The sequence below is a fragment of the Puma concolor genome, chromosome E2 (genome assembly GCF_028749965.1).
Source record: "Puma concolor isolate L17-30 chromosome E2, mPumCon1.1.hap2, whole genome shotgun sequence".
In the NCBI taxonomy this organism is placed as follows: domain Eukaryota; kingdom Metazoa; phylum Chordata; class Mammalia; order Carnivora; family Felidae; genus Puma; species Puma concolor.
Window position 1 is genome coordinate 48638592 of NC_141681.1, and position 19327 is coordinate 48657918.

General features: G+C 48.6%; 1 protein-coding gene across 4 annotated transcripts in view; it reads left to right on the plus strand.

Annotated features, from left to right (window-relative positions):
- Positions 1 to 206: 206 nt before the first annotated feature.
- Positions 207 to 19327, plus strand: part of SPTBN4 (spectrin beta, non-erythrocytic 4) — a 78765-nt gene continuing 59644 nt past the window's right edge. For 2 of the 4 annotated variants that reach the window (XR_015244873.1, XM_086689804.1), the window contains exons 1-4: positions 207 to 330; positions 3214 to 3400; positions 17205 to 17356; positions 18663 to 18836. Coding sequence is in view for 3 of the 4 variants with exons in the window: in XM_086689804.1 (XP_086545930.1) it covers positions 3229 to 3400; positions 17205 to 17356; positions 18663 to 18836 (498 nt within the window). In the remaining variant the exon portion in view is untranslated. Of the gene's footprint in view, positions 331 to 1103; positions 1158 to 3208; positions 3401 to 17204; positions 17357 to 18662; positions 18837 to 19327 lie in introns of those variants that run through there. The other 2 variants (XM_086689805.1, XM_086689806.1) reach the window with 2 other exon arrangements.

Consider the following 19327-nt stretch of genomic DNA (forward strand, 5'->3'; position numbering starts at 1 on the left):
TGTGTGACCCCGTGAGAGTGCGTGGCTGTGTGTGACGCTACCTCTGGCCCGGCGAGTGGCGTGGCTCTGTGTGTGACCGCGCGTGGGCCAGCGCCGCAGGCGGCCGAGGCGGCTGGCGGGAGGGGGTCCCGGGGGCGCGCCGAGCGCGGCGGCCGCGCGAGCGGGGGAGGCGCGGCGGCGGCGGCGGCGCATGCGGATCCGGTCGAGCGGCGGGGCCGGCGGGGCCGAGCGGAGCCGGGCCGGGTTGGGCCGGGCACCGGACGCCGCCAGTGAGGGCGGTCGGGCGCCGCGAGCAGCGGGGACGGCGGCACCGGCGGCCACGGGGCCCAGGTGAGCGGCTTTGGGTGATAGCCCCTCCCTGCAGCATGTCCCCACCTGCCCGAGAATCCCTCCCCCGCGCGCCGTGGGCATGGCCTGAGCCCCTAGGGTCTCCCGGGCTGGAGGAGGGGAAGGGTCCAGGGCAGAATGAGCCCCCACACCTCAACCCAGGCCAGCCTCCGCGCCATGCGTGAGTCTTCCTCCAGGGCCTTGTCCTTCCCAGGTCCCCTGCTTTCGAACAGTGACTAGACTGCAGGGAGAGAGAGGCGCGGCCTCGGAAGGGTTAAAGCATCGATTTTTTTTTTTTTTTTTTTTTTTTCCCACCCCCAGCCTGGAGCCTTTGCTGGGGCCCTGGGACACCTCTTTCCACCTCCCCCATCTCCTTTGCCTCCCTTCCTTCTCCATTCAATCACATAATGGCCAGCGCTCTTCCCAGCCTGACAGAGAGCTCACCAAGTGCTAAGTGCCTCCCCATCCCCAAGTATTCTCCACCGAGGAAACAGTTGTGATCACCATTTAACAGGGAGGGAAACTGAGGTAGGGAGGCCAAGTTAAAGATGGGTTAAAGATGCAGCAAGAATAAAGCAGGGCTTGAACTCCTTTCTCTCTGACTCCAGCACAGGCACTTTGATATGCTAAGATATGTGACCAGAGAGGATGAATAATGATAACAAGGACCATGTATCAAGGGCTTGCATGTACTAGATACAATATTTCCTGCACTATTAACTCATTTCATCTACAAACATCCCTAGAATATGGGCACCATTATTACCATTTTACAGATGAACAGACTGAGGCCCAGAAAGAGGAAGTGACTGGCCAAGGTCACACAGGTGGTAAGTAGCCATGTGCCTACTTATAGCTTTCTGTAGAAGGAGAGAAGAATAACAGTGGATTTTGGAGTGTCCACTCAAAGGGACAATCTCCGCTACACTGACCAACACTCAGACCCTGCTTTCTTACAGTCTGGTGTGTTGTCAGCTGTTTGGGTCTTTGAGAAGGACATTGATCTCCTCACAGTTCCTTCCTTTTGTAGTCTCAGAATCAGGCCTGGGGGCCCAGAGGGAGGAGGAGAGGTATCCGAATGCCTCCCACCCTCTTTAGTTTCATATTTGCAATCTGGCAAGTGTTCTAGAGCATAGCTCTGGATCAGACAATATGTCAGCTAGCTGTTGCCACAATAATGCTGCATAAGAAACCACCCCAAACTCAGTGTTTGAAAACATGGCGCCTTTATTTACCCATTAAGTCTGAGGTCAGGGACTTAGGCTGGGCTCAGCTGGACAGTTTTTCTGGTCTCAGTGGGGCTGATTCACGTGTTGGGATGTGGGGTGGGGAGCAGTGCTGACTATTGGCTGCTTTAGCCGGCCTTGGCTTTAGTGACTGGGGCCTTAGGCCCAGCCTACCCTGAGAGTGTTTTTCTCACAGTCGCAATCAAGCACAAACAAAAACATGCAAAGTCCTTTGAGTTTTAGGCTTAGAATTCAACAACCCTTCCACTTAATTCTGTTGGTCAAAGCTAGTCATGTGCCCAAACCGGAAGTCAAGGTTGTGAGGGGACGCTCTTCCACTTTTCCCCTCCCTACATAGAACTCTCCAGAGTTCTATGGCAAAGGATGTGGTTATAAGGATGAAGAATTGGGGCCATTTAATGCAAATGTAGTACCTGTGTTTGAACTCTGGCTACCCACTAGCTTTGCAACCTTGGACCTTAGTTTCCTCCTCTATAATGTCTTTTTTTTTTTTTAATCCTTTTAAGTTTGGGGCACCTGGGTGGCTCAATCTGTTAAGCATCCGACTTTGGCTCAGGTCATGATCTCCTAGTTGGTGAGTTCAAGCCCCACATCAGGGTCTGTGCTGACAGCTCACAGCCTGGAGCCTGCTTTAGATTCTGTGTCTCCTTCTCTCTCTGCCCCTCCCCTGCTCACACTCTGTCTGTCTCTCTCTCAACAAAAATAAATAAACATTATATTTTTTAAAGTTTATTTATAGGGGCACCTGGGTGGCTCAGTCGGTTAAGCGGCCGACTTCAGCTCAGGTCATGATCTCGTGGTCCGTGAGTTCGAGCCCCGCATCGGGCTCTGTGCTGACAGCTCAGAGCCTGGAGCCTGTTTCAGATTCTGTGTCTCCCTCTCTCTCTGACCCTCCCCCATTCATGCTCTGTCTCTCTCTGTCTCAAAAATAAATAAATGTTTAAAAAAAAAGTTAAAAAAAATAATAAAGTTTATTTATATATTTTTGAGGGACAGAGAGAGAGACAGAGAGAGAATCCCAAGCAGGCTCTGCACTGACAGTTCGATGTGGGGCTCGGACTCATGAACTGTGAGATCATGACCTGAGCCAAAATCAAGAGTCAGACACTTAACCCACTGAGCCACCCAGGTGCCCCAATGTCTTTTTTTTTTTTTTTTTAACGTTTATTTATTTATTTTGAGAGAGAGAGAGCGTGCATGCAAGCAGGGGAGGGGCAGAGAGAGGAAGAGAAAGAGAATCCCAAGCAGGCTCTGTGCTGACAGCACAGAGCCCGATGTGGGGCTCCTACGAACTGTGAGATCATGACCTGAGCCGAAGTCCAACACTTAACCGACTGAACCCCTCAAGAGCCCCTTCACTGCATTTTAGAGTTCTACTGATAAGTGTCATCCTTCTAACAATAATATAGGGACAATTTGCCCAGCCCCCGCCCTGCTCCAGGTGCTGAGCTGGGTGCTTTATCACACCCCTATGAAGTGGTCACAGTGAATATTATTGTCAGTAGTTATTAGGTGCACTTTAAAGACAGGGAAACTGAGGGCGAGGGAGTGGACAGGACTCACAGACAGCGGCTGTTAGAAGAGGGACCTCTGAGCTCCGGACCTGTGTCTAGCCTAACCTGCCTCTGCTCCTCCCCAGGCCTCACCTTCCCCGATGGCACAGGTACCAGGGGAAGTGGACAACATGGAGGGCCTGCCGGCCCCTAACAACAACAATCCTGCAGCCCGCTGGGAGAGTCCGGATCGGGGCTGGGAACGGGAGCAGCCAGCAGCCGCCACGGCAGCCGCCTCCCTCTTTGAGTGCTCCAGGATCAAGGCCTTGGCAGGTACCTGGAAGAGGGCTGGGGTGGGAGGAGGGAAGGAAGAAAGGGAGGAGGTTGTTGGGGTGGAGATTATCTGTGTACCTCAGAGCTTGAGAACCTGGATGGCCTGGAGGATGAGAAGAGAGTTACAGACCCTTTTCACTTGAACCTGTAGACCAACGCTGTCCAATGGAACTTTCCACAGTGATGGGAAAATGTTCTTTATCTGTGATGTCCAATGTACTAACCACTAACCACTAGTACTTTTGGCTGTAAGCGCTTGAAATATGGCCAGTGCTTCGTGAGGGACCGAATTTTTCATTGTATTCAGTTTTAATTAATTTAAATGTAAGTAGCCATATGTGGCTTGTGGATACTGTATGGGGCAGTGCTGCCTTACAACCTTGAAAATGTATAGTCTCAGAAATGTGGGATTTTTGGGGCGCCTGGGTGGCTCAGTTTGGTTGAGCGTCGGACCTCAGCTCAGGTCAAGATCTCACAGTTTGTGAGTTCAAGCCCCACGTCAGGCTCTGTGCTGATAGCTCGGAGCCTGGAATCTGCTTCGGATTCTGTGTCTCCATCTCTCTCTGCCCCCTTTCTCATGCTCTCCCTCTCTCTATAAAAATAAACATTAAAAATTTTTTTAAATAAAAAAAGAAATGTGGGATTTTATAAGTGTACTTCTTTAGAATCTCAAGATGCTGAAATATTGGATTTTTGGACCTTGGAATGTCATACTCCAAGATTCTTTGAAGTTGAGGCCTCTAGAAATGAGACTCTTAGAACACACAACTTTATAATCATAGACCTTAGAAATTTTAATCATTGACCTCCTTGGATCTTAGACCCTTAGAAACCTAAACTCTAATACACATAGATCCTTAGGGCTTTATAATCCTAAACCTTTAGAACTTCAGAATAGAAATGTGGATCCCGAGAATTTTGAGATAGAATGACCACACTTCCAGTTTTTAGCACTGAAACCCTCTGAAACCCTGGGGCCAACCAGGATGGTTGGTCACCCTACGTTGATGTTTTTGTTTTTTGTAAATTTTTTTTTTAATTTTTTTTTTCAACGTTTATTTATTTTTGGGACAGAGAGAGACAGAGCATGAACGGGGGAGGGGCAGAGAGAGAGGGAGACACAGAATCGGAAACAGGCTACAGGCTCCGAGCCATCAGCCCAGAGCCTGACGCGGGGTTCGAACTCCCGGACCGCGAGATCGTGACCTGGCTGAAGTCGGACGCTTAACCGACTGCGCCACCCAGGCGCCCCTTTTGTAAATTTTTAATGTGTATTTATTTTTGAGAAAGAGAGAGAGGGAGAGACAGAACATGAGTGGGGGAAGGGAAGAGAGAGAGGGAGACACAGAATCCAAAGTAGGGTCCAAGCTCTGAGCTGTCAGCACAGAGGCCGACGTGGGGCTTGAACTCACAAACCTTGAGATCATGACCTGAACCATATAGTGATAGAATCTTGGAACCTAAGACCTTTGGAATTGTAGACCCTTGAGCCTTAGGACTTCATATTCAGAGAGGGCTTTAGAACCTCAGAAGTTATTTAATCATCAGCACTAAAACTAGGAGCAAGGGCTCCTGGGTAGCTCAGTCGGTTGAGTGTCTCACTCTTGATCCTCAGCTTAGGTCTCTATCTCAGGGTTGTGAGTTCGGGGGAGGCAGGGGAGCTGCATTGGGCCCCACACTGGGCATGGCGCCTACTTCAAAACAAACAAACAAACAAACAAACAAACAAACAAACAGTGGTGCCTGGGTGGTTCAGTCCGTTGAGCATTTGACTCTCGATTTCAGCTCAGGTCATGATCTTGCCCTTCAGAGCACAGAGCCTGCTTGGGATTCTCTCTCCCTCTCTCTCTGCCCCTCCCCCGCTCATTTGCACATGACTGTGTGTGCTCTCTCTAGCTCTCTCTCTCAAAATAAACCTAAACAAATAAACAAAGAAAAAAAGCTATGAGCAAAGACCCTGAGAACCTTCAGAGACATGTAACTTCATAACCATGAGCCCTAAGTCTTTAAAACATTAGACCCTTAGTACCTTTGACCCTTGGGACCTTCTTATCTCAGAAATGCGGAATGTTGTAAACATACACTAAGACTGTAGTAATCATGAAATCTTAAAACCCTAAGGTCGGAATCTGTTCCCTCAGAATCTCAGAATTTTAGTAACTCAACATATCCATCATGGGATCTTTGATACTAAGATTGTTGAAACTTTATAATTATAAGATGTTGAAGAGTGGTGTCAAACCTAAGGGCCTCCCAGAAGCAGGTGACATAAATGAGAGAGTAGACTGGGGGCTATGGTCAACTGGGGAACAATACCCTGGTCACCAGCTCCAGCCATGGGAACTGTGGGCCCAAATTTGCTAGCTCTGATTTTTTAAAAAATGTTATTTGTTTGTTTGTTTATTTATTTATTTATTTTTAAAATTTTTAATGTTTATTTATTTTTGAGAGAGAGAGAGAGAGAGTGACAGAGCGTGAGTGGGGGAGGGGCAGAGAGAGAGGGAGACACAGAATCCCAAGCAGGTTCCAGGCTCCGACCTGTCAGCGCAGAGCCCGACGCGAGGCTTGAACCCATGAACTGTGAGATCATTCCCTGAGCCGAAGTCGGACGCTCAACCGACTGAGCCACCCAAGCGCCCCTGAATATTATTTATTTTTGATTGAGAGAGAGACACACACAGCGTGAGCGGGGCAGGGGCAGAGAGAGAGGGAGACACAGAATCTGAAGCAGGCTCAAGGTTCTGAGCTGTCAGCACGGAGCCCGACGCGGGGCTTGAACTCATGGATTGCAAGATCATGACCTAAGCCGAAGTCGGACATTCAACTGACTGAGACACCCAGGTGCCCCTAGCTCTGATGTTTTTGTACAATTTCCCAATTAAAAAAAATCTATATGTGCCACAAAAGTGTGAATGAGAATTAACTAATGGATGGCCAGCTTCCTCTGATTTAGAAACTAGAATGGGGTCTCCTGGGTGGCTCAGTCGGTTGAGCATCTGACTTTGGCTCAGGTCATGATTTCACAGTTCATGAGTTTGAGCCCCGAATCAGTCTCTGCACTGGCACTGACAGTGAGGAGTCTGCCTGGGAATTCTCTCTCTCTCTCTCTCTCTCTCTCTCTCTCCTCTCTCTCTGCCCCTCCCCCACTCATGCTTTTTCTCTCTCTCTCTCAAAATAAATAAATAAACTTAAAAGAAAAAAAAGAAACTAGAGGGGCGCCTGGGTGGCTTAGTGGGTTAAGTATCCGACTTCGGCTCAGGTCATGATCCCGCAGTTTGTGAATTCGAGCCCTGCATCAGGCTCTGTGCTGACAGCTCGGAGCCTGGAGCCTGCTTCGGATTCTGTGTTTTCCTCTCTCTCTGCCTCTCCCCCGCTTGTGCTCTGTCTTTCTCTGTCTCTCAAAAATGAATACATGTAAAAAAATAAAAATAGAAATAAAAAGAAACTAGAATGGTATAAAATATACTCGTGGAAACTTAAAATCATACTTTTAGACTCTTAGAATCTTAAAAACTTGGGATCACATCAACTTAGAATTCTAGATTATTTCATCCACAAAATATCCAGTGCCTCCCCTGTGCCTGACCTATGCTGGACAATCTGAGGGACATGATGGTAACTGAGCCAGCCCAAAGAGCTCCCAGTCCCCTGGGAGAGTAGTGATGACCCCGAGTGGTCAGGGCCAGGATGGTGAGGCACAGGCAGGGGGCTGGGATGGGGAAGCCCAGGGACTATTGGAGCTCAGATGAGGTGCCTGATTCAGTCCAGAGAGGCAGAGTGCTTCTTGGAGGAGGAGATGCCTAAGCTGAGCCCGGAAGGATGAATAAGAGTGAACCCTGGGGTGGAGAGCAGAAGAATATTCCAGGCAGAGGAAACAGCATATGCAACCCTTCCAAAAGTTGGGAGTGGGTAGAATGCAGTGGTGACTAATGCAATGCTAAAGGAAGCAGCTGGAGTCAGATCCTGAGGGGCCTTCTAGGCCGCCGTGTAGGTTGTGAGGGCACTGGGGAGCTATGGTAAGATTTTAAGCAGGGGTGGGATGTGGTAACATGGGGATCAAGGACTCTTCACTGATTCACAGAACATCAGTGCCGATACCACAAACAGACAAACATCTAGTCCAGAGAAGTGTAGGGATCCCCTGTAAGAAAAAAAAAAAACAATTCTCATATGTGCCCCATGTCTTCTTAAGTTATTACATCTATAATTTTCCTAAATGCAACAAACCCACAACTGTTTTCATCTCTCTTGTTCTACATTTATTTATTTATTTTGAGAGGGAGAGAAAAAAAGAGAGAGTGTGAGTGGGGGAGGGGCAGAGAGAGAGAGAGAGAGAGAGAGGGAGAGCGAGAATCCTAAGCAGGCTCCAAGCTGTCAGCATGGAGCTTGATGTGGAGCTTGAACCCACAAACTGTGAGATCATGACCTGAGCTGAAATCGAGAGTCAGACACTTAATGGACTGAGCCACCCAGGTGCCCTGTTCTGGTAGTTTTTTGTTTGTTTGTTGATTGATTGATTGATTGATTGATTGATTGATTTTGAGAGGGAGACAGAGAACACAAGTGGGGGAGGGGGGCAGAGAGAGAGAGAATCCCAAGCAGGCTCCACGCTCAGTGCGAGTCCAATGCAAGGCTTGACCCCACGACCCTGGGATCATGACCTGAACCGAAATCAAGAGTTGGTTGCTCAGCTGACTGAGCCACCCAGGTACCCCTCCCATTCTGATATATACTTAAAAAAATTTTTAAGTTTATTTATTTATTTTGAGAGAGAGAGAGCACGCAGAAGGGGCAGAGAGAAAGGGAGAGAGAGGATCCCAAGCAGCCAATGCATTGTGAGTGTGGATCTGGATGTGGGACTTGAACTCATGAACAGTGAAATCATGACCTGGGCCAAAATCAAGAATTGGACACTTAACCAACTGAGCCACCAGGCACCCTAGTTTTTTTGTTTTGTTTTGTTTTGTTTTGTTTTGTTTTGTTTTGTTTTGTTTTGTTTTGTTTTGTTTGGGAGAGAGAGACAGAGTGTGAGCAGGGGAGGGGCAGAGAGAGAGGAAGACACAGAATCCAAAGCAAGCTCCAGGCTCTGAGCTGTCAGCACAGAGCCTGACGCGGGGCTCGAACTCACGAACCATGAGATCATGACCTGAGCTGAAGTTGGATGCTTAAGTGACTGAGCCACCCAGACGCTCCCCATTCTGATAGTTTTAAAAAAAAATTTTTTTTCCACGTTTTTATTTATTTTTGGGACAGAGAGAGACAGAGCATGAACGGGGGAGGGGCAGAGAGAGAGGGAGACACAGAATCGGAAACAGGCTCCAGGCTCTGAGCCATCAGCCCAGAGCCTGACGCGGGGCTCGAACTCACGGACCGCGAGATCGTGACCTGGCTGAAGTCGGACGCTTAACCGACTGCACCACCCAGGCGCCCCACCCATTCTGATAGTTTTAATGCAAATTCTTATCTTTGTGGGTCAATGATTTTACAAAATGTGCATTGCTAATTAGTGGGCATGTATATCATACTTTAACTGTTTATTAAAGTATTATATGCACATAAAAATGCAGATAAATCGTGAGTCCCCAGCATTTCCACCAATGAGCAGCGTGTGGTAACCAGTCCCCAGATAAGGAAGCGGAATGTAACGGCCCCAGAGAAGCCTGCCCCCCTAAGGCTACCTCTCTCACTACTTCCCTAGAGTAAACACTGGCCTAACTTCTAACAGCGTACATTTGTTTTCCTGCTATTTGAACTTCGTAAAAATAGAGCCCTGAAGGATGTACCCCTTTGTGTCTGGCTTCCTTCAGTCAACACTGTGCTTGTGAGACTCATCCCTGTCTACACGTACTTGTAGGGTGCTCCTTCTCGTTGCTGTATCGTATTCCATAGTGTGAATACGGCGAATTTTTCCCATTCACCTGTTGGTGAGCATTTGGGTTGCTTCTGGTTTAGGGCCAGCACAAGCTAGACTATTACAAACCAGTAATTACTAGTATTTCAAACTATTACAAACTATCGCTGCTTTAAGCTTCCTCGTACCTGTTTTTGGTGAGCGTAAGCACTCATTTTTGGTGACTTACACCCACATCAAGCAAAAGAAAGTGTTGGGTCATAGGGTAGGTGTATATCTAACTTTAGTGGAAACTGCCGATTTGTAACATTTTACATTCCCACCAGCAGTGTACGAGGGATTCAGTTACTGTACATCCAGCCCCTAGTGTGGTCAATCTTTTTAATTTTAGCTATTCTGATGGGTGTGCATTCTATTGTGGTTTTAATTCACATTTTCCTGATGACTAATAACAACTAATGAGGTAGAGCACCTTTTCATCTGCTTATTCACTATTTGCATAGCCTCCTGTGCTATGCCCATTCAAGTCCCTTGCCCGTTTGCATATTAATTTTCCTGCCTTTTTCTGATTGTTTTGTAGGGGTTCTTGCATATTCTGGGTCCCAGTCCTTTGTCAGATGTATGTGTTGTGAATATTTTCTCCCACTGTGTGGCTTGTCTTTTTACTCTTTTAATGTTGCCTCTTGATGAACGGTATTTCTTAATTTAAATGTAGTCTAATTTGATAATTAGTACATATTTCCTATGTGGCTCACATTTGTTGTCTTGTTGAAGAAATCTTGGCCGGGAGGTGACGAGGTGGCTCAGTCGGTTAGGTGTCCGACTTCGGTTCAGGTCATGATCTCCTGGTTGGTGAGTTCAAGCCCAGCATGGGGCTCTGCACTGACCATGCAGAGCCTGCTTGGGATTCTCTCTCTCTCCCTCCCCTGTGCCTTCTGTCTCTGTCAAAATAAATTAATAGACTTAAAAAACAAACAAACAAACAAACAAAAGAGGAAATGCTCTCTAGGAAAAAAGAATCTTCGCCTACTTCAAGGTCAGGGAGATGTTTTTTGGTATTTTCTTCTAAGAGTCTTATTTATTCCTTTCACATTTAGATTTAGAAGCCAAATGATATTTCTATTACTGTGTATAGTGGGGGGTCAGGGGTTTTTTTGTTTGTTTGTTTTTTGCCACTTTTGGGTAGCAGGTTGACTCAGCTCCATTTATGGAAAAGACTTTCTTTTCCCTACCGATCTGCAATTTCACTTTGTCATAAATCTGACAGCCCTATACAACCCCCAACCTGCCTCTGCCCCTTGCCCCCCAAATTGCATTGCATTGAACATCCTCATATATGCTCCTTATAAACCAGTGTGGAAAAGTTTATGGGACATAAGCACTGCTGTGTTATGGGGGTGTGCTCGAATTTATTTAGACTCAGATTGCTGCCCAGAGGACTGCCCTAGTCTGTAACTCCCACCAGGAGACACGGAAGGTTAGGATGTCCCCACCTTTCCACCACTACTGGTATTTTCCGGCTCCTTAACTTTTCCCAGACCAGTAGCCAAACTGGTGACATACTAAGTCTCTCTATATCCTTTCTCCTTAACCAATATTGGACAAGAGAATAGTGGTTCCTCAGCTCCGTGAAAGTTTCAATGTATTAAAGAGATGAGTAAATTGAAGTCTTATTCTTTTTTTATTTTTTTATATATTTATTGATTTTAAACATTTATCTTTGAGAGAGAAAGAGCACACGCGAGTGCGGGGGGCGGGGGGCAGGAAGAAGGGGCAGAGCGAGGGAGACAGAGGCGCAAGATGACGAACCCTGAGGTGAAGTCGGACGCTTAGCCAACTGAGTCACCGAGGTGCCCCTGAAGTCTTATTCTGAGGAAATGTGTTTTGCTTGCGCTAGTGATTAGCATAGAGGAGAAGAATACCTAAATGGTAACTCCATATGAGCACAATGGCAGAGGTAGGACAGTTGTCATTTGGCTTGGAGTCTTGACAGCCCAGAGGTATGGGTGCCAGCTAGAGTCTCAGCAGGAAGCAGATGGCTCCCTCAAGGGGGTAAAATTGAGGGGAGCTTAATGAAGGGACTAATTACAGAGGTGTGGCCAGGGCTACAGGCACTTACAAAGTCAGTGGACACTCAGGGATGGGGGCAGGGAGCAGTGAGGGGGACAGAGGCCTCACACGCCGGGGATTGTAGAAAGAGGAACCAGGCGCTGCTGAAAGCTGGTCAGGCAGGGAGGGAATATATTCCTCAGCCCTTCCTTTCTCCTCTTAGCCCAACCCAGCTGGAAGTCTGAGACCTTTGAGGGCCGGGGGAACCCTTTTGAGACAGTCAGCAGTGACGGTCTCCCTGGGCTCAGAGCACAGGCAGGACAGTAGAGGTGGCCTCAGGGTACACGGAAGACACTACGAGGTAACCGAATACACTCACCAACACAGTAAACATTCAGTGTCATCTTAGGTCAGAAGTGGCACTCTGGGACATATCTGGTTTCACCCCCATTGTAGTTTTTTTCTAAATATTTATTTACTTCTTGGCGGGGGGAGGGGCAGAGAGAGAGAGAGAGAGAGAGAGAGAGAGAGAGAATCCTAAGCAGGCACCGAGATGTCAGAGTAGAGCCCAGTGCAGAACTTGAACTCACAAACCTTGAGATCATGACCTGAGCCAAAATCAAGAGTCAGAGGCTTAACTGACTGAGCCACCCAGACTCGCCCCTCCAGTGTGTTTTATACAGACATAAATCAGTTGCCAGCATTTAAAAGTAGGGAGATTTGGGGCGCCTGGGTGGCGCAGTCGGTTAAGCGTCCGACTTCAGCCAGGTCACGATCTCGCGGTCCGGGAGTTCGAGCCCCGCGTCAGGCTCTGGGCTGATGGCTCAGAGCCTGGAGCCTGTTTCCGATTCTGTGTCTCCCTCTCTCTCTGCCCCTCCCCCGTTCATGCTCTGTCTCTCTCTGTCGCAAAAATAAATAAATGTTGAAAAACAAAAATTAAAAAAAAAAAAAAGTAGGGAGATTTGGGGGCACCTGAGTGGCTCAATCGGTTAAGCATCTGACTCTTGATTTCAGCTCAGGGCATGATCTCACGGTTCATGAGTTCAAGCCCCACATCAGGCTCTGCACTGACAGTACAGGGCTTGCTTTTTATTCTCTCTCTCCCCCTCTCTCTGCTCCTCCCCTCCTCATATTCGTTCTCTCTCAAAATAAATAAATAAACTTAAAAAAACTTTTAAAAATGAAAATAAGGAGATTTTATCTTTAAAAATGCAGGTTTGGGGCTCCTTGTGGAACATCAAATGACATGGCAACAGTGGGCTTTCATTGCTAGGAGGCTCCATGCACAGGTGCTGTGTGGCCACTGCCCCTTTTAAGAGGGCCTAGGTTTCTCCTTTTCAGAGCCTGCCAGACCTCTGCGGGCATTTCAGTTCTGGACCCCCAATCAGGCTAACAGGATTTGTTTTATTTTTATTTTTTTTAATGTTTATTTATTTTTGAGAGAGACAGAGAATGCAAGCAGGGGAGGGGCAGAGAGAGAGAGAGAGAGAGAGAATTCAAAGCAGGTTCCAGGCTCTGAGATGTTGGCACAGAGCCCAACAGGAGACTTGAACTCACAAACCGCAAGATCATGACCTGAGCCGAGGTCGGACGCTTAACCGACTGAGCCACCCAGGCGTCCCCATGCTAACAGGATTTGCAATCACAAAACCCAATATCTCACGGTATTGTGCTTTATGAGGTCACCATCCGGATGGGCCAGGATGTGTTTCTATTAATTTTCTTTTGGTACCAGCAAAATGAGATTACAAAATAAGACAATATTCTCGTGGATCCCTGTCTTCCAAGCACGAGTTCCCAAACACTCAGAGTCCCTCAGAGTCCATTGATCTAGTCCAAACCCCTTATTTTGCAAATGGGGGAAATGGAGGCCCAAAGGAGAGAAATGGCCACTCGAAGTCAAACAGCATGTTATCAATGGAGGCAGGACTGAATGCAATTGTCCCCATTCTGGCACCATGCTGGGGATGCACAGAAGTTCCACTTTGGCTTCAGCATTTGCCCAAATCTGCCATTTGGTTCAGGCACCGGCCACTAGAAGGCAAAATAACCAAATATTCGAGTCAGCGTCCATTCTGTGATCCCTTCTTCGTGTGTGATCGATGGTCAGGTGCTCACACGGGTCCCCATCCTATCCACACAGCACAAAACCCACATTTAAACAAACAAGATCTTTCATGTGAATTTACTATTAGTTTCTGCATACTCACTTTCAAATTAGGGGTAAACTTTCAACATCTAGTTTAATGTAAAAAAAAAAAATACAGGTCAGTCAGTAGATATTTTCCAGCATTGCATATTTTCTTAAAAAAAATTTTTTTTTAATGTTTATTTTTTGAGAGGGAGAGACAGAGTGTGAGCAGGGGAAGGGCAGAGAGAGAGGGAGACACAGAATCCAAAACAGGCTCCAGGTTCCGAGCCGTCAGCACAGAGCCCAACGTGAGGCTCGAACCCACAAACCGTGAGATCATGACCTGAGCCGAAGTCAGAAGCTTAACTAACTGAGCCACCCAGGTGCCCCTATTTATTTATTTATATTTATTTATTTATTTATGTTTTATTCATTTATTTTGAGAGAGAGACAAGGTATGAGTGGGGGAAGGGCTGACATAGAGGGAGAGAGAGGATCCCAAGCAGGCTCCGCACTGTCAGCGCAGAGCCCGACGCGGGGCTCGAACTCACAAACCGCGAGATCATGACCTGAGCCGAGGTCGGACGCTTAACCGACTGCGCCACCCACGCGCTCTACAGTGCATATTTTCTACTGCCAGAGTCAAATGCGATATTTAATAATATTACGAGGGGCGCCTGGGTGGCGCAGTCGGTTAAGCGTCCGACTTCAGCCAGGTCACGATCTCGCGGTCCGTGAGTTCGAGCCCCGCGTCGGGCTCTGGGCTGATGGCTCAGAGCCTGGAGCCTGTTTCCGATTCTGTGTCTCCCTCTCTCTCTGCCCCTCCCCGGTTCATGCTCTGTCTCTCTCTGTCCCAAAAATAAATAAACGTCGAAAAAAAAAATAAAAAAAAATAATATTACGAAAGGGGCGCCCGGCTGGCTAAGTGGGTGGAGCATGCGACTCTTGATCTTGGGGTCGGGAGTTTGAGCCCCACATTGGGGGCAGAGTTTACTTAATTAAAAAAATAGTATTACAAAAGGTAAATGTTATGGTAAAAGAAATTGAGAGCTGTCAAATGGTTAAAAGGGGAAATAGACTGGCTATGCAAATCTTGATTACTGCATGACTAGGGAACTTAGAAGTGCAACAATGAAGTTCTTTAATAATGAAATGCTAACCATACTGTGAAGGCTGAGCTGTTGCAAGAGACAGACCCTGCAATGCAGTGACTTAAAGGAGATAGGAGCTCATTTCTCCCTCCTAGATAATCCTGAGATGGGCAGCCTGGTGGGCAGGGAGGCTCTGCTCCAAGCTATCAGCGTGGGTTCCAGGTCCTTCTATCCTGTGCCCTGTGGACCTTGTGCTCAAGCTTGTGGAAGCTGGGAGAAGAGAAAGGAAGGCCAGGCAGTAGTTTCCTGTTTTGGTAACACTTTATTTTATTTTTTAATTTATTTTTTAGAGAGCCAGAGAGTGGGGGAGGTGGGGAGAGGGGCGGGGGGGGGGGGGGAGAGAGAGAGAGAGAGAGAGAGAGAGAGAGAGAATATTAAGCAGGCTGCACGCTCAGTGAGGAGCCCAATGTGGGGATCGATCCCATGACCTATCAAGAGTCAGAGGCTTAACTGACTGGGCTGAAATCAAGAGTTGGTCGCCCAACAGACTGAGCCACCCGGGCACCGCCTGTTTTGATAACACTTTAAATTATGAAATAATTATAGATTTACACGAAGTTGCAAAGAAACTACAGATGATAAAAAAGACTAACCCAACTGAGATGGGGAAGGGATTTGCATAGATGTTTCTCCAAAGAAGATACACACGTGGGCAATGAACACATGAAAAGATGCTCAACATCATTAGTCATCAGGGAAATGCAAATCAAAAGCACAGTGAGAGACCATTTTATACCACTAGAATGGCCGTGATCAAATGGAAAATAACAAGTGGTGGTGAGGATGTGGGGACACCGGAACCCTCGTACATTGCCGGTGGGAATGTAAAATGGCACAGCCACTTTAGAAAACAGTCTGGCAGTTCCTCAAAAGGTTAAATGTAAGGACACCTGGGTGGCTCAGTCGGCTGAACATCTGACTCTTGATTTCGGCTCAGGTCATGCATGATCTCACGGTCTGTGGGTTGAGGCTCACGTCGGGCTCTGCTCTGACAGCTTGGAGCCTGCTTAGGATTCTCTCTCTCCCTCTCTCTCTGCCCTTCTCCTGCTCAGGCTTGCTCGCTGTCTCTCTCTCTCTCTCTCTCTCTCTCTCAAAAATAAACTTAAAAAAAAAAAGTTTAAATGTAGAGTTACCATAGGACCCAACCATTTCACTCCTGCGTATATACTCAAGATAACTGAAAACATGTGTCCACACAAGGACTTGTATGTACTTGAATGTTCATAGTCGCGTTATTCATAATAGCCACAAAGTGGAAACAACCCCAATGTCCATCCGTTGATGAGTAGAGGAGTAAAATGTAGGAGAGCCACAGAATGGAATATTATTTAGCCATAAAAAAGAAATAAAGTACTGATATATGTGATGGCATGGATGTACCTTGAAAACATGATGCTAAGTGAAAGAAGCCAGACACCCAAAAGGTCATATATTGTGTGATTCTATTTATATGAGATGTCCAGCATAGGTAAATCCGGAGAGACAGAAAAGAGATTCATAGTGTCCCAGGGCTGGGAGAAGGGGGAATGGGGAGTGACTGCTAAAGGGCGCAAGGTTTTTCCTTGGAGGGATGAAAATGTTCTCATATCAGATGGTGGTGTGGGTTGCACAACCCTGTGACTATACTAAAAGTCACCGAAGTTACGCTTTGAAAGGGTGAATTTGATAGTAGGTGAATTATAGCTCATTCTAAGCTGTTACTAAAAAAAATAAAATGAAATAAAAACGTTGTAGGAGAGAGTTAGCAATGCCTTTGTAAGTAACTGCCGCAGTAGTTGCCCACATTGTTCTGACACCTCGCCCCCACCCTACACCCCTCCCCCCTCCCCCCGCACCCTCCCTCCGATGGCAGTCACGTGGGCACTCTGCTCCCTAGGGGTGTGGGAAATGCAGGTTGTAGCTGGCCGTTCGGCTACTGCTTGAGGGTGTCTGTGACTCAGTTCTTTTCCTCAGGGGCATTCATTCTAGCATATTCCTTCCCCTTCACCCCCCACAACCCGTCACACCCAAGTCTTATTATTATTATTTTTTTCATCTGTAACTATCCCTAGTGTGTCCCCTTCTCCCATTCCCAGCTTCTGCCCTGGTGCGGCTGGTCCGCTCTTTCGAGAGTCGCTTCCCCAGTCTCCCTGCCCTGGGCTGTCATTCTTGCCCTCTCTGACCCACCCTCTCCACAGCAGCCAAGAGGTCTTCCTGAAACACAGCTCTCATTCCCTCCCGCCCTCTCCTTAACCTTCTCTAGCTCCCTAGTGTATTATCTGTGCCCCACTAAACCGAGCTCTGGGAGGGAAGGCCTCTGTCTGTACTCAGAGCCAAGAAGAGTGCGGAGGCACATAGTAGATGCCCCAGTATGTAGGGAGCGAATGAATAGGGCCGGCTGGGGTGGGAATCAGGGAAGGCTTCCTGTGGAAGCGATGTCTCAGGAAAGCTTTAAAGGACGCGTCTCCAGGCGGGCAGCAAAGGGTGGGCCGGGCGTCCCAGGTAGGAGGAGCCGCTTGTGCGAAGCCCTGATTGTTGTAGAGCTAGGCCGAAACAGGGTTTGGCCCGGAGTGAGGGGCTGCGGAGAAGCTGCAAGGGGAGAGGTGCTGGGGGCGCGGGGGCTCATCAGAGCCTGTCCTTCAGATGAGCGCGAGGCCGTGCAGAAGAAGACCTTCACCAAGTGGGTGAACTCGCATCTCGCCCGCGTCGGCTGCCACATCGGGGACCTGTATGCCGACCTCCGGGACGGCTTTGTGCTCACGCGGCTCCTGGAAGTGCTGTCCGGGGAGCAGCTGGTGAGGGGGCCTGCGGGCCTGGGGGAAGGGGGCGGCCCCGGGATTCCGGGCTGGGCTACGACAGGGCCTGGCTAACCGGACGTGTGGTGTGTCCTGGAAGAGCCCGATGGGTGAGCGGCCTCTTTGCTCAGGTGGGTGGGGCTATGGCCGGAAGTGGGGCTTGGGCGTGAGCAGCGTGGGGGCGTGGCTGGGAACCGAAGCTAGGCTCTGCCGAAGGTGAAGGCCGGCGATCCAGGATCCAGCGGACTCTGGGCTTGTGGTGGGGAGAAGCTCCGTGGGAAGGGGTGGGGCAATTGGAGAAGGGAGGGGCTTTATTAGAAGCGACTGGCCTGGGTAGTGCGGTAGCAAGAGGCTTGGCCGTAAAATAGGGGCAGGACCCTGTTGCAGGGTCTGTGGATGAAGGTGCAGTTGTCATCGGAAGGGGAGGCTTAGGTTGTGGAAATCTGGGTAACCAGACAGAACTCTGGAATGGGTCTGGCTTGTTTTTATGAGTTGCTGTTGTGTGTGTGTTTTTTTTTTTTTAAGTTTATTTTTGAGACACAGAGAGAGAGCATGAGCAGGGGAGAGGCAGAGAGAGAAAGGGCGAGAGGGAGAATCCCAAGCAGGCTCTGCACTGTCAGAGCAGAGCCCGATGCGGGGCTTGAACCCACGAAGAACGAGATCATGACCTGAGCGGAAACCAGGAGTCCCATGCTTAACCCACTAAGCCACCCTGGCGCCCCGTGTTGCAGTTGTGTATCTGGGCTTGGATGAGGCTTCACCACAAAGGGTGGGATTCTGAGGAGCTAGAGGTTCATTAAAGGACCAGAGCCTGGAGCTCCGAAGTCCTGCGGGGCATGGCTATAGAACAGAAACATTGGAAGTAATAGTGCAGCAAACCCGCGGAGACCTAGGGGAATGGGCGTGGCTCTAGGCCGAAGCCTGAAAGGGAGGCAGTGAGGGGCGTGGCCAGGGGCCAAACCTGGGGGGCCTGGAACAGAGGTCAAAGGCAGGGGACAGGAGTGTGGTTACCGGTAGGTTGCTGAGGCTTCTGGATAAAAGGTGGCCATCAGGTTGGATGTGGAACTTCAGTATAAAGAAAGGGTGGGGACAGGAACTAGAATAATCCAGGAAGGAAACAGGCTCTTGAAAGGGTCTGGCTGGAAGGGGCAAAGACGTCCTTGGTCTTTGAGAAGACTGAAGGGGCGTGGCCTGGGTTTGGACATCCAGGGGGCGTGGCTACGGGGGGCCGACCTCGTTGGTAGGAGGCCGAGGGCACAGGGCCCTTGGCCAGGTCCTCCACCTCCCAACGCCCCTGCCACTCTAGCCAAGACCCACGCGAGGTCGCATGAGGATCCACTCGCTGGAAAACGTGGACAAGGCGCTGCAGTTCCTGAAGGAGCAGCGCGTGCACCTGGAAAACGTGGGCTCGCATGACATTGTGGACGGGAACCACCGGCTGACCCTGGGGCTAGTCTGGACCATCATCCTGCGCTTCCAGGTGATCCCCAAGTGACCCCTGCCCAGCCCACCCTCCCAAGGTGTGGCCTTAGGAGGGCTTCCGCCACCCAGTCATCTGCTTATTCATTCATTCATTCATTCATTCCAAAAATTTTCCTACTATGATCCAGGAACCCTATTCCAAGTGGTGGGGATGAAAATTATGATAAAAGTAATAATCATTATCACCACCACCACTGTGATCATTTATATATTTTTCACCCTGTTCCAGGCACTGTTCTAAGCACTTGGCATTTAATACACACGACCCCATATACATACAATATACATACAACCCCAAATACATACAACCCCATAAGGTAGATACTATTTATTATATTTTACCAGGGAGGCAACTGAAGCCCAGAGAGGCAAGTAATATGCTCAAGGTCACACAGCTGGATAGTAGAGCTGGAATTCAAATCCAGTCAATTTTGTTTCAGTTCAGAAACAAAATCGACACATTTTCTGCCTTTATGGAGCTTACATTGT